The sequence below is a fragment of the Carassius auratus genome, chromosome 27 (assembly GCF_003368295.1).
Source record: "Carassius auratus strain Wakin chromosome 27, ASM336829v1, whole genome shotgun sequence".
In the NCBI taxonomy this organism is placed as follows: domain Eukaryota; kingdom Metazoa; phylum Chordata; class Actinopteri; order Cypriniformes; family Cyprinidae; genus Carassius; species Carassius auratus.
Genome location: NC_039269.1, coordinates 26,490,315 through 26,503,162, shown reverse-complemented (window position 1 = coordinate 26,503,162; position 12,848 = coordinate 26,490,315). Strand labels below are relative to the sequence as shown.

The 12,848-nt window shown below is 36.4% G+C and overlaps 1 protein-coding gene across 1 annotated transcript in view; it reads right to left on the bottom strand.

Annotated features, from left to right (window-relative positions):
• Positions 1-9,126, bottom strand: part of LOC113046477 (SH3-containing GRB2-like protein 3-interacting protein 1) — a 36,343-nt gene extending 27,217 nt beyond the window's left edge. The window contains exons 1-9 of the mRNA XM_026207319.1: positions 8,971-9,126; positions 6,790-7,023; positions 5,118-5,325; positions 4,298-4,361; positions 1,925-1,949; positions 1,760-1,816; positions 1,611-1,668; positions 246-424; positions 130-141 (exon numbers count right to left, since the gene is read on the bottom strand). Coding sequence (XP_026063104.1) covers positions 130-141; positions 246-424; positions 1,611-1,668; positions 1,760-1,816; positions 1,925-1,949; positions 4,298-4,361; positions 5,118-5,325; positions 6,790-7,023; positions 8,971-9,126 — 993 coding nt within the window. The remainder of the gene's footprint in view (positions 1-129; positions 142-245; positions 425-1,610; positions 1,669-1,759; positions 1,817-1,924; positions 1,950-4,297; positions 4,362-5,117; positions 5,326-6,789; positions 7,024-8,970) is intronic.
• Between the last annotated feature and the right edge of the window lie 3,722 nt (positions 9,127-12,848).

Below are 12,848 nucleotides of genomic sequence, written 5' to 3'. Positions count from 1 at the left end.
AATACACCATCTTGAACAAGGCATCGGAATGATTTGGCATTGGCTGTTATGATCCTAAGGGCTAAGATACGTAACAGATATTATGCAATTCTAATGTGCATCTTTAAAGGTGTAAAAAAAACTGCTTACCGGACTCTTTCTCTGTGTGAGGAAACAGAAGAACAGAGGAAATCATTTCAATATTTGAATGACTGTGAATATTACTATGGGACATCAGCACTGTAAAGCATAACTGCGAGTCTAACCAGAGGAGAAGGAGAGATAGCCAGCGTCCCCACTGAGGCCTTCAGCTCATCCATAGTAGACACTGTGCAGTTTCCACTGTTTGCCGTCAACGGCTTGATCTTGATCTTAAATTTCTTCCCATGCTCCTCCTCTCCCTCTGACTCACTGGAGGAGAGCAACGTGTTGACTTTTGGAGCTGGTGGGTCTTGTTAAAGAAGATTCATTTTAGAACAAAGAGTCCCATCTACATAGTTTGTAGTCTTTTTTTTTTTTACTATTTAAAGGGGGGGGGGGTGAAATGCTCGTTTTCACTCAATATCATGTTAATCTTGAGTACCTATAGAGTAGTACTGCATCCTTCATAACTCCAAAAAGTCTTTAGTTTTATTATATTCATAAGAGAAAGATAGTCTGTACTGATTTTTCCCGGAAAAATACGACCGGCTGGAGACGTGACGTGTGGGCGGAGCTAAAGAATCACGAGCGCCAGTAGGCTTTTGCGTTGAGAGCGTTTGTAAACTGTGACATTACCGTGAGAAAAAAACCCTCATCCAAAACAAACAATGGCTTGCAGTCAGATTCAGCCGTTTATTTATGATCCAGAATCAGATCCCGAGGCTGAAACTGAACGAGAGCAACAGCAGCAACGACTCGCTCCGAGCGGGGCTCGAACCCGGGTCTCCGGCACGGGAGGGGGACGCACTAACAAGGAGGCAGAGATATTTGAAACAGTGTTACTCACCGCCTGCAGTTCCAACACACGATCGTGACCCTTTTTCGTTGGGATTGCTTCATCCTTAAGAAATAAACGATGTGCAAATCCGTCGTCAAACTGGGCCTTGTTTGTAAAACAAGCATCTTCGAAATGCAGGGAACAAACACAAACACTTGCACAAATCCGTTGATGCTCTGTAAAAATAAACTCCATCCACTGGTCCCTTAATGCTGTTTTTTTTTTTTTTGGTAATCTGTGCAGGTTTGTCTTGCCCTGGCAACCAAAAACACACTTCTTTTGTGACATTTCGCGACGCTCTCGCTCTGATCAGTGAAGTCTGTTGTGCTCTCAGTGCTCTGCTATACAGGAGCGCTCGCTCTTCCAGCAGACGTGCCCTCAGGACCCATATAAGGAAATCCCGCTCCACCTAACGTCACACAGAGCCATACTCGAAAAAAACTTTCCGAAACTTGTGACAAACCAGAAGAAGTATTTTGGGAACAAAAATACTCCTTCAAACGTACAACTTAATTTTTGAAACTTTGTCCATGTTTAGCATGGGAATCCAACTCTTTAACTGTGTAAAAAACTCAGTATGCAGGAAATAGCATTTCACCCCCCCTTTAAGAAACAGTACAGGTCAATAAGCAAACATAGACTGGAAGGATATTTCCCCCATGTTCTCCGGGTTTAACGCTGTAACCTTCATCATCCACATCAGGAGTGTTCTGTTATTAAACAGACAAAGAGATGAGGCACTATATACACAGGAACTATAGAGACAATATGAATAATCAGCTTTCGGAGTGGTTTACTTACATATCGATCCCAGTCGATCTCACCGTAGAAACCATTAGGTGCACCATTGGCTTTTTTCTGGGAATAAAACATGCGGGACGAGACATTGTAAGAAAAAAAACAATGATGTGTTATTTCACAACAAGGTATATAAGTCTTCATCGTCATGAATTATGCCTTACTCACAGATTTGTCTTTGTCTGGGGATCCACTGAAAAATATGAAATCAAATGTTCACATTTTAGATACGTGACTGAATGATAAGCATAAACAATAAGTGTACACAATACAGTATATCTTATATTTACCAAATGAATGGGCATAATGATAATACGATTACTTTTCATGCTATCAGCATGTTATACTAACAATTTCATACACTTTGTACACAAAAATATTATTGCAAACTGGCTGAAAATTATAATCTTCAGTATAACTGGCTAGCTATGTAACATCCAAAGTTAGGTTTACGATTTTCATATACAAAGTGTCTGCAAGGCAACAGGGCTGCTACAAACAATCACTGGATTTTCAACATTTTGTGAGACAGCCTGTATCAAATATTTGGAAAATATTTATGACAAACTTAAAGGCCAGTAAACTAGATATACAGAAGCAAAATTGTATACTACGGTGCCTGGGAGAGAAAAAGGTTGGTTCAATTAGTTTTGTCGTGGTCACGACATAACTCATAGGAACATAATAATAGTCGCGGCCACGAGATATTAATTTGTAGGAACATCATATTAACTCGTGGGAACGTCATATGTCGTGGCCTCAAGATGCTACAGTAGGTTGCCAACCAAAATTAGCTGTCTGCCGCCGCGAGTGCCTCCGCCGCCGAGTCTGCAAAGTACATTTGCAGCTTTTGACCGTTGAGTGGCTCTTTAAACACAAGTTATCAATCAAGTGAATCAAAGAACATTTTCGCAAATAGCCATCAGCTTTGCCTCACTGATGTGTTACATCTGTGGGCTGCAGTAGGGGAATATAAAAGAAAATCACTGTAGTTAAAATATTTAATATTCACTGATGAATGTTTATTACTTGAAGTTATGTGTGTTTCTTAGAACGATTTAAAGCAGGATAAATGTCAAGCCTATTAGCCTATTCTTATATTTTCTACACAATATTACACCATATTTTAGATTTGACACATTTAATAGATGTGTGGTATTATTTATATAATATGAATTATAGGTTATATTATTCTAAATAAATTGTGGTTTACTTTGCATCGGAGCATTACAAGTGGGAGCCTATTTTAGTGAGTTAGGCTACATGGATTTATATGCAAAATGTAAATATTTTCACATATTAGGCCTTTATTTTAATTTATATATTTTTAATTCCTTTAATAAAACAACATGGGTTGAAATATGCTGCCTGCACTCACAGCAGCCCTACTCTTTTTATTATTTATTTAAATTTTTGCAGCCCATAATTATTAATTGATAATTAATCATTATTTTTGTGAAAATCATTGTTATTAGTGAACATAGGAATTTGAGGAAGGCTTTAAGACCAAGCAGAATCCTCTGCCAGCTGCTCCCACTTCACAATTCGATTTATTCACAAATGGTTATATTTTAAATAACCAATAATATTTATTATATTATTGGTTATATAAGGATTTTCAAAATAACCTGCTTAACAATATGCATCTTCTCATGTTTTTCACTATATACTCCACAAGAGAAATATTAAGGAAATAATTTAAGACAGTTATATACTGTTATCAGCATATGCAGAAGTAGTTTTGTCTTTTGTCTCACTTTCTCAGAGAATATCAGCCATTAATGTAGCGTTTAGAATGAGCTGTCAGTGTTTTTATATTTATTTATTTATTTTATATTTATTTTATTATTTATTTATTATAGGTTCACCGACATAACTCTTGCGCACAGTTTGTGTGTTGCTTGCCTGACTCCTCTTCCATAATATAAATTGTTTATAGGTCACGTATTAGGCACTTTTTTTTCTTTTTTTTTTTTTTTAGGTTTTTAATGTTTTTTTTTCAAAGTTAATGAAAGTGACACCTCAACATGAGTTTTCCCTCAACATTATCACGTTCCCACGATTTATTATGTTGTGGCCACGACAAACCTAAGTGAACCGACCATATTCACTCCTGGGCACCTTAGTTTACTATGCTTCCAGAGATTTTCTTTTTTATTCTGATTAAAGCTGGACATATTTATGAAAGAAACCCCCCCCCCCACAATTATGGCTATTATTATGATATATTATGCATTTTTGAACAGTGGTTCTTATCCACTAAGGGTCTTCAGCAAACTATCTAGGGGGATATGACTTTAAAATCTGACAAGATTACAATAAGCTGAAATCACTAAATATTTACTACTATGGAATACTTCCCAATTTAATGACACTGAGCCAAGTCTTAGCAATGCATCATTATAGAAAGAACAAGTCCCTCAAATCACAATAAACTAGGCAGCCATTTCTACACATGCACTACTAAGCAAATCAGAATATTCTTTAGAGATCTGCGTAGAGCTGATGTCCACAGTCACAACACGGACTGCTCTTACTCACGTGGCGTCACTGTCCTTTTCTTTCTTCCGTATCCCGAAAGCCTTTCGGGTACGCTTTTTCAGTCCTGTTAAAAACATCAGGAACAACAAAAAATATATACTGTATTAAGTCTGGGGTCAGCATCTTTACTCCAGTCTTCAGTGTCACATGATCCTTCAGAAATAATTCAAATATACTGATTTAAAGCTGAAGAAACATCAATAATGAAAACAGTTGTGTTACTTAATATTTTTAATATTACTGACCCCAGTCTTTTAAATGGAATGGGTGTTTACATTTTATTTATCTTTTGTACTGTAGATAGTCCTGGAATTTAATTATGTTAATGTTTTAGATTAATACATATAGCCTGAATCACTTGGATTAGAGAAACTGATAAATTCAGTACAAGTACAAAACCAGAAATATTCCCTGTAAATGTTTTCAGATAAACTACATATTTCACGTCTGTCCCTGAATGTTTTCAACAACCCATTCACGAAGTAAAAACTTTAACAGTAGAAAATTCATTAACATATTCTAAATACAAATGCAGAATTCAGTCACCAGGGGAGTGACATTTCACATAAATATTTCAACTTCTGCAACCTTAAAAAAAAAAAATTCCACCAAGATCTCATTTTAAGTGGACCGAATTAAACTATGATTTTGTTATTTATGAATATTTACATCACGGCAACATTACTCTGTAACTGCACTGGGATTCAAAGAGCATTTTCAACCTGAATGATCAAATTTGCTATGAGGCCATGCAGTCGTTTACTGGTGGAAGGGTGTCAGCAGCAACAAATATGCAATATCTAATGCTTATATTGTTTACTTGTATGCAGAAACAAAAGCCCATAATGACGACTGGCATCATTGTTGATATAAACAGATAAGGCACAAGAATTTTTAGCCTGGAGATCTTGGCATGATGGCAGACGGGGCTCGGTGCCAGTGTAAAAGCCTCTAGTTGTAGCTTCACCCATCATGCCTCTGGTCTTAAAGACCTCTAGGGAAAAGCTGACATTTCCTCCTCCGCTTGGCTAAACAGGAAGCAATTAAGTGGAGTTACTCCAAAACAAATATGAGGAGATGAAACTGCGTGCAGCTTTCTCATTACCTTAAGTACTTGAATCCTAAAATGACACTTAAAAGCTGTTTTCCAAGATTGGATTCAAGGAATAGCTCACTCACTAACATGAAGTCATTACACACCCTTGTCATTCAAAACCTGTGTGACTATTTTCTTCTGTAGAACACAAAAGGAAAAATTTTGAGAAATGTACTGGCTGCTCTTTCCAATAAATGACCGCACTGACAATCAATGTGGACTTGAGCTTTCAAGCTCCACAAAAGGACACAAACACATCATGATGATTGTAACATACAACACATACACTACATTCTGTGTTTTTGATCGGTCCACTTGAAAGCTTGGTTTGAGAAACTAATTGAAATGTAAACCATCATTCGCTCGAGATCTGGATCCATCCAATTTGTGGACAAACAGGTATTTTTATTCTAACCAATATAATAAAGTTTTACTTAAACTTGCTTATTTAGAAAGATTCAGACTCGTGAATGGTATCATTTAATTTATTAAAAAGATCTTCTTGGGGGCAGAGAAGTCATTTTTGCACATCAAGTCTACATTTATTTGAATACAGTAAAAACAGCAACATTATGAAACATTGTTAAAGTTTCAAAGAACTTTTTTTCTGTTTGAAAACATTATAAAATGTAATTATTCCTGTGATGGAAAGCTTTAGTGTCACGTGACTTGCAGAAATCATGCAGATGCAGATTTGATGCTCAAGAAACATGTGGAAAACTGTGACACATATTTATTCAGCATTCTGTGATGAATAGAACAGTATTTATTTGAAATATAATTGTTTTATTATTTTACATTTCTGAACACAAACTTTTAAAAGGTGACCACTTTATTCTTCAAAATGTCCTCAATTTCTCAAGAAAAAGAAATAAATAAAAATAAAAATCACACAGGTTTGGAACTACACCAGGGTGAATAAATAATAACCAAATGCACTTTTTGGGTGATCTTTCCCTTTAAATTAGAGTAAATAAATCATGGCATGCAGGTGACCCGTAAGATCACGAGGGTGGGACTGTGGACCACAGAGCAAAGACACACAAGCATCCTGATGGCAGATTTTTTTTTTTTTTTTGTGCACTGGACTACATGTGTAAATCTGGCCCACAGAAAACCCTCATTTTAGTGCCATCGTGATATTTGTGTGTGTGTGTGTTTGTCACGGTTCAAATACACATGCCCACTGGCCATACAACGTGAGACACATAATCCTTCACTATCTCCCTCAAGGAGACAGACACCACAACAATCATGTGGTGTATTCGGATGTCATGCACAAGGAATATTAGCGCGCTAATAAATAACAAGGATGAATTCAAGGGCCCAAAGAGGATTTTTACCTTGCATCATTGTTGCAGCTCTTCATTCCTCAGTTTCACGCGAGCAAACAAACTGACATGAGATACAGCAGCAGTGATCCGGTAACCGGTCTCATCCTGCCCAGCCCCTCGCGTCCTCGTCTTTCGGGTTTCCCGGTAACCGGTGGGTTAGGCCCCAGGCACCGCCGCATCAGCAGCATCCACACGCCATCATCACAGAGGGGATGCTGAGGACAGCCGCTGATGAACGGAGAACGAGAGGGTGGGAGGGTCGCGTGATTACGAAGCGTACTATGGCGAAGGCTTCGCTCATGAATATTAATGAGGTCATGTCGATGTAGATTGTTAACCTTCCTGGACCGTGCACTAAGGTAAGGAATTGATATTCATCCAAGCCTTTCAACGCAGTTAGATTCGTTGGATCGCAGATTCACTAGCGTTCTCCGTCAGCAAATCAGATCGGCTTGCGTCACGGTGCGTAATTAATATTCATGACCTGAGCAAAGCCGTAGTAGGGTTCGTACTGTACATTCACAAGAGGGATTTAAGGGGCAACCGGACTTTGGTGAACGATAATTATGGGATAAGGCGCCGCATGCTCGTGGACTTAAGTATGAGGCCACTAGTGAAAATACTTCAGTTGAGCATTTTTGTAATTTAATAGATTTTATTTTCTATTATATTCAAGTATATTTTTTATTTTGACAGTTTGGATGCATTAATATTATTCCCTCCTTCACCTTATACTCAGTGCTTGTGGAAAAATACTGTACTTTGACGTCATAATCTTTGAAATGTTTGCTGAAAATGTTCTCCCCTTCAGGTCATCCAATATGTAGATGAATGTGTTTCTTCATTGGAACAGATTTGGAGAAATGTTGCATTGTGTTACTTGCTCACTAGTGGATCCTCTGCAGTGAATGGGTGCCGTCAGAATAAGAGTCCAACAGCTGATAGTCAAGAGTCAAGACTATCAATTAATATCTTTTGAAGTAAATAGGTGTGTGTTTGTAAGAAACAAATCCATTGTTAAAAATTTAACCTTAATCACTTCTGGCCAAAATACCAGTCCATAATCCATAATAACACTTCCTCTAGTGAAAAAGCCCATCCTTTGTTGTCCTTTTACATCAAAATCCACCATTTTAACCAGAAGCAATGGCTTTGAACGTAAAATCTTCTTAATAGTGATTTTGATTCTTATAAACACGCAGTTTTTTACTTTACAATAAATTAACTGATGGACTGGAGTGGTTTGGATTACTTGTGGATTATTGTGATGCTTTTATCAGCTCTCATTCTGACGGCACCCATTCACTGCAGTGGATCCACTGGTGAGTAATTGATTTAATGCTATTTTTCTCCAAATCTGATCAGATGAAGAAAAAGATGGCCTAAGGGCGAGTAGATTTTCTGGGTGAACTATTCATTTAATGACTATGAATCTGATTTTTTCCCCTTTTCTCCCCAAACATTGGATGCTTGCCCTGATCACTTGAGCATATACACTTGAACTAAAACACGCTTTGTATTTTATTGAATTAAAAGTTTTTTAGCCCTTAAATGATTGTTCAGACTGCACATGATGCTGCACACTGTTACTGAAGGTCTTCTGCAACTGAAGTTCCATATATAGCCACAAGGGGTCAGCAGCCAAAACTGATTTTCAGATGATAAAGATTGCAAAATAGGGCCAATGAAATCTTGAAATCTTGTCAACAACTACTGTAATCTCGCATCTGAGATGACTGATTGAAAACAGGTAGGACATTTCACAGAAATATGACTAACAAAATTGGAGTAGGTTAGTTAACAGGAATAAACACAGACACACCATGTATTTCAGATTGCAGAGAAAATAGAAGAATATGTGTAATTTACAGTGAACCATGTATTGTACACCCAGCTTTTTTTTTATCAAATAAATGGCATTAGAATTGTGCATTTTACAGAAAATTAACCAATATGAATAAAATGTTATAAATCAGTTAATGTTACTTGAAAAACTTTTATATAAAAAAAACAAAAACAAACAAACCCAGGCATAGATATATATCTGGTAGCATATGCCTGAACTTATTCAATCTTCCTTTCTCTCTGTCAACAAACTCCTTGTTTTATTCTCCTCGAATGAATTCTCTGAAAGCATCATCAGATATGCAACATGGCCCTCATCTTGAGTGCATGATAAAGGATCATGCTATCAGGAAAATCTGCCTTTTCTGTGAAAGGAAAGTGATCAGACTTGTTTTTGCCTTGATCACTTCCTCCTCTGAAGCCTCCAGTAGCCCACATATATTGAGTTTCCACGTGCTGCACACTGGAACAACAAGAACTTTGACGTAAAACACTGCAAACTTTTTGTGGCGCTCCCAAAAAAAGAATTCCCAAGCTTTCATGGCTTCTGACATGGTGGCAATGGAAAAGGTTGACCTAAGTGTCCCGGGATTTTTAGTAATAAGTGACTGTACCCTAAATAGCACGTCCCAAGCATCTTCTCCGTGTTCTCTGATAACTGAGACTCTTGCCTCTTTTTTGTTCTTTCAAGCAAGTACTAATATTAACAATACCACGTCAGAAAATATATTTCAGAGAAATGTTACCAAACTTGGTTTAAGAGTGACTCTAACCTATACAAAACTTTCCCGCCACATTCTAAAATAGAAATCCAGGGGACCCATTAACTCAAATAAACGCATAGTTGCAAGTTAAATATTCTATTTTATTCTATTCATAAATATTTATTGATTTAATTAAAAGTGTAAACATTATTCTGTTGACATAATAATGTTAATAATGTTCCCTAAAATGTCTAATTTAATTACATTTTTGATTCAGTTAGTTGTAGTAACAATCTTGTAGTAGTAGCTTCGGTCTTTTTTACTTTTTCTCTTCTGTGCTAATTTTTCTTGATAAGGCAGCAGATGCTTGAACAGGGCTTAATAAGGAGAATAAATGTGAAATTAAGTTTTATTTTTAGTAAAAGGAAAGACATGTGCATGTATTTAGTTTAGTAAAAATAAATAATTCAATAAAACTCTGTCATCATTTAGTTACCCTCAAGTTGTTCCAAACCTGTTTGAATTTCTTTCTGGCTACGTCAACTGTTTGGTTACCAGCATTCTTCAAAATACTTATTTTTTTTTAGTAATGTGTTTATACAGCACATGGCGTTGAAAATAATTTAATTTGAAGTTTTCATAATTAAAAACAAACAAAAAACAGATGCAAACTGCAAGTTTTTGTTGAGCCAAAACATTTGTTATTGTAATACATGACACTAATGTGTTGTTTATGGTTGCTAAGGTGCTTCTGTGTGGTTACTAGGTCTGTTTAATATTCTAAGGCCAGTTGCATAAACACAGCCACCATGTTGAGACTGCAACCAACCAACCAGCAATCACGTTCTAATCAGTCTTACATTTCAGATTCAAACTAGATCAATCCCTTTTCACATAACTGACTTTAAAAACCTATGAGAAGTGTTTAAAGTCTTCATTTTAGTCAGTCTAAGCAGTTTATGCAACCGGCTCCAAGGACTTCAGATATAGCGATGGCTATATATTTAGACACAATTTAAGCACAAACATACTTAGGGTTTGGGCTTTGTTCCAGTTGAATCAAATATTTGAAATCATGATATCCTTAGATGTTTTATAACAACTTTAAATTCAGTCAAACACAATGTTTGCTACACAAAGGTCATCTGGAAACGCGAGTCGCTGTGCGGGACACGCTTCAGTTGCTTCTGTGTGGTGGCAGATGTCACGTCTGCATGATCTTTACTCTGATACGTGGTGAATGAATGCGTTGGTTCATTCTGCGTTTGGTGTTTTGTTATGTCTGTGTGATCAGGAGAAATAGCTAACAATTAACATGAAACTGTAAAATAGGTTTAAATACATTACAGCCCTTTTCATGCATTCATGCAATAGTATGAAGGCACATGCAAAAGTATGAAAAGGGGTATGCATTTATGCAATACTTTGAAAGAATTTATTACACACAGTATTTATGCAATACTGTATGTTATGAATGCAATAGTGTGCCATAGTGTTCTTAGACTGTCTCATTCTGACTTGACACATTTGATCCAAGGAGTTTTTACTTCACCACTAGTTTTGAATTAACAAATATTAACAAAACACCTAAATACATACAGAATTGTATATTAACTTAGCAGACTGAGCCTAATAGCATAACCATGCACCTCGCAGCTAGATGGAAAACATTTGTCTAATAAACTACCGAAGCAAATTTGCCTGATTGCATAATTATATGCTGTTTGCACGCTGTTGCATAACACAATTTAGCATTTTTTTTCTTGCAGATGTAGTATGGTTTTTAGAGTATGTGCACGACTGTAACTGTGACAAACAACATCCTAGGTTGTCTGACCTTAACCCCTTTCTAGGCACCTCCTTTTTTGGAATGGAGACAGAAATGACATACCCAAAATAAAAAGGTTTCTGCTCATGATTCTTTGTGACTAGATACATATTCAACATATGTTCACAAAGCTGACACTTTAAAGTTTACTGTTCAGGAATCAGAATCACTCAGACTGTTATGATAATAGAGATATATAAGCTCAAACATAAAAACAAAAATAAAAATATTAAAAACATATTTTTTAAATGTATTTAAAAAATGTGTTGATGTAAGATATGAGTTTAGAAATAGAGTGTAGCTAAAGCCACAAGTCTTTCAAAACTTCATTAGAAATTTCATAATCGAATCTGTAAAACTGTGAATTTTATGAAATATTTTCTAAGGCCATGTCATGTGTGTTTTTTAGAGAAGGCAAATCAGATTGATTTATGGCCCTTGTCATCTCTGTAAGATCTCACATGTAAACTCTTCTGTGAATTTTGTATGTGTGTTGGCTTTGCAAAACTCCCCATTCATGATTGAATTGTTCTCACCAAACGAGTCTTTCACACCTCCGCCAGGTACGACACATTATCCACATTATTCTTTTATCATTATTCTTTTGTTTTTATTCCACCTTTATTAGCATTGATTGTGGTTTTTCAGGCTTTACAAAGCAACAAAGCAGCGATCTCACTTCAGTCTCTCTTTGCATTTAGCCCTTATTTATCAAAAGTCTTAATATAAAAATACAACAAAACATTTTCTTACGACATTGACGTGAATTATTGAGACAAAAATGCATTATGAAGAAGAAAAGCACCTGCTATTAGTAGCATCGGAGCTAACGTTAGCATCAAGCTACATCAGACAATTTATGAAATTATTAGTACACTTTTATACAAAACTCACTTTAAACCCCGATCGAGTGTTTATAATAACTTCCTTTAGCGATCAGGGGTGGAATTTGGTCGTTTACTATTGTAAAAATATGCTATTTGTAGCCTTTTTCATCGCTGCACAAGTTAGCATTTCCCATGTACATTTTTTTGTATATTTTATAAAATGCCCCAGATCTCAAGAAAATCTCATACCAAGCTTTTCTATTGTAATCGCGGGTTTATTATTCGGATATTTCGTGTATACAGAGATGTTTCAGTGTTGTTGTGAGCAGATATGAACCAGGAACTGTTCACGAACCATGTGACACGATCTGACGCTGTCCGGTTTTGGGACTGTCAGATTGGCAACCCAAAGGTCCAATCAGAGTCTGTCTGGGTCACAGCTCGAGCACATGGAAGCAAACAAACAGAGACGGCTCTGGCAGAGGCTATTTATCATCAGATCGCGTAAATCAGTGGAAAATGAATAGAAATGACGATTCTGTCTGAAGAAATATGAAGTAAACATCAGTAAATATATCCATATATCTCCGCAGATATGCATCTTTGGTCTATAAATCCTTATTGACGCTGTTCAGTGAGTCTATGTGAACACAAATAAACCGCTGCTGACCTGACTGAATATGAGTGAGTGATTAATTTCTATTCAAAATGGGGCATAATACGGATTTATTATTTTGCACTCCTGACATAAATCACTAAATATCTGTCACTGCAACAATGTTGTATCAAAATATTGGTCAAATATCGAAGCTAGAGTCTTTAAACTTTCAATTGATGCACAGTTTGTCCTGATCAAGTAAGAGAGTGATGTTTAACATGCTGTGAAAGTGAAACAATAATAAACTGGGGCCGTCGGC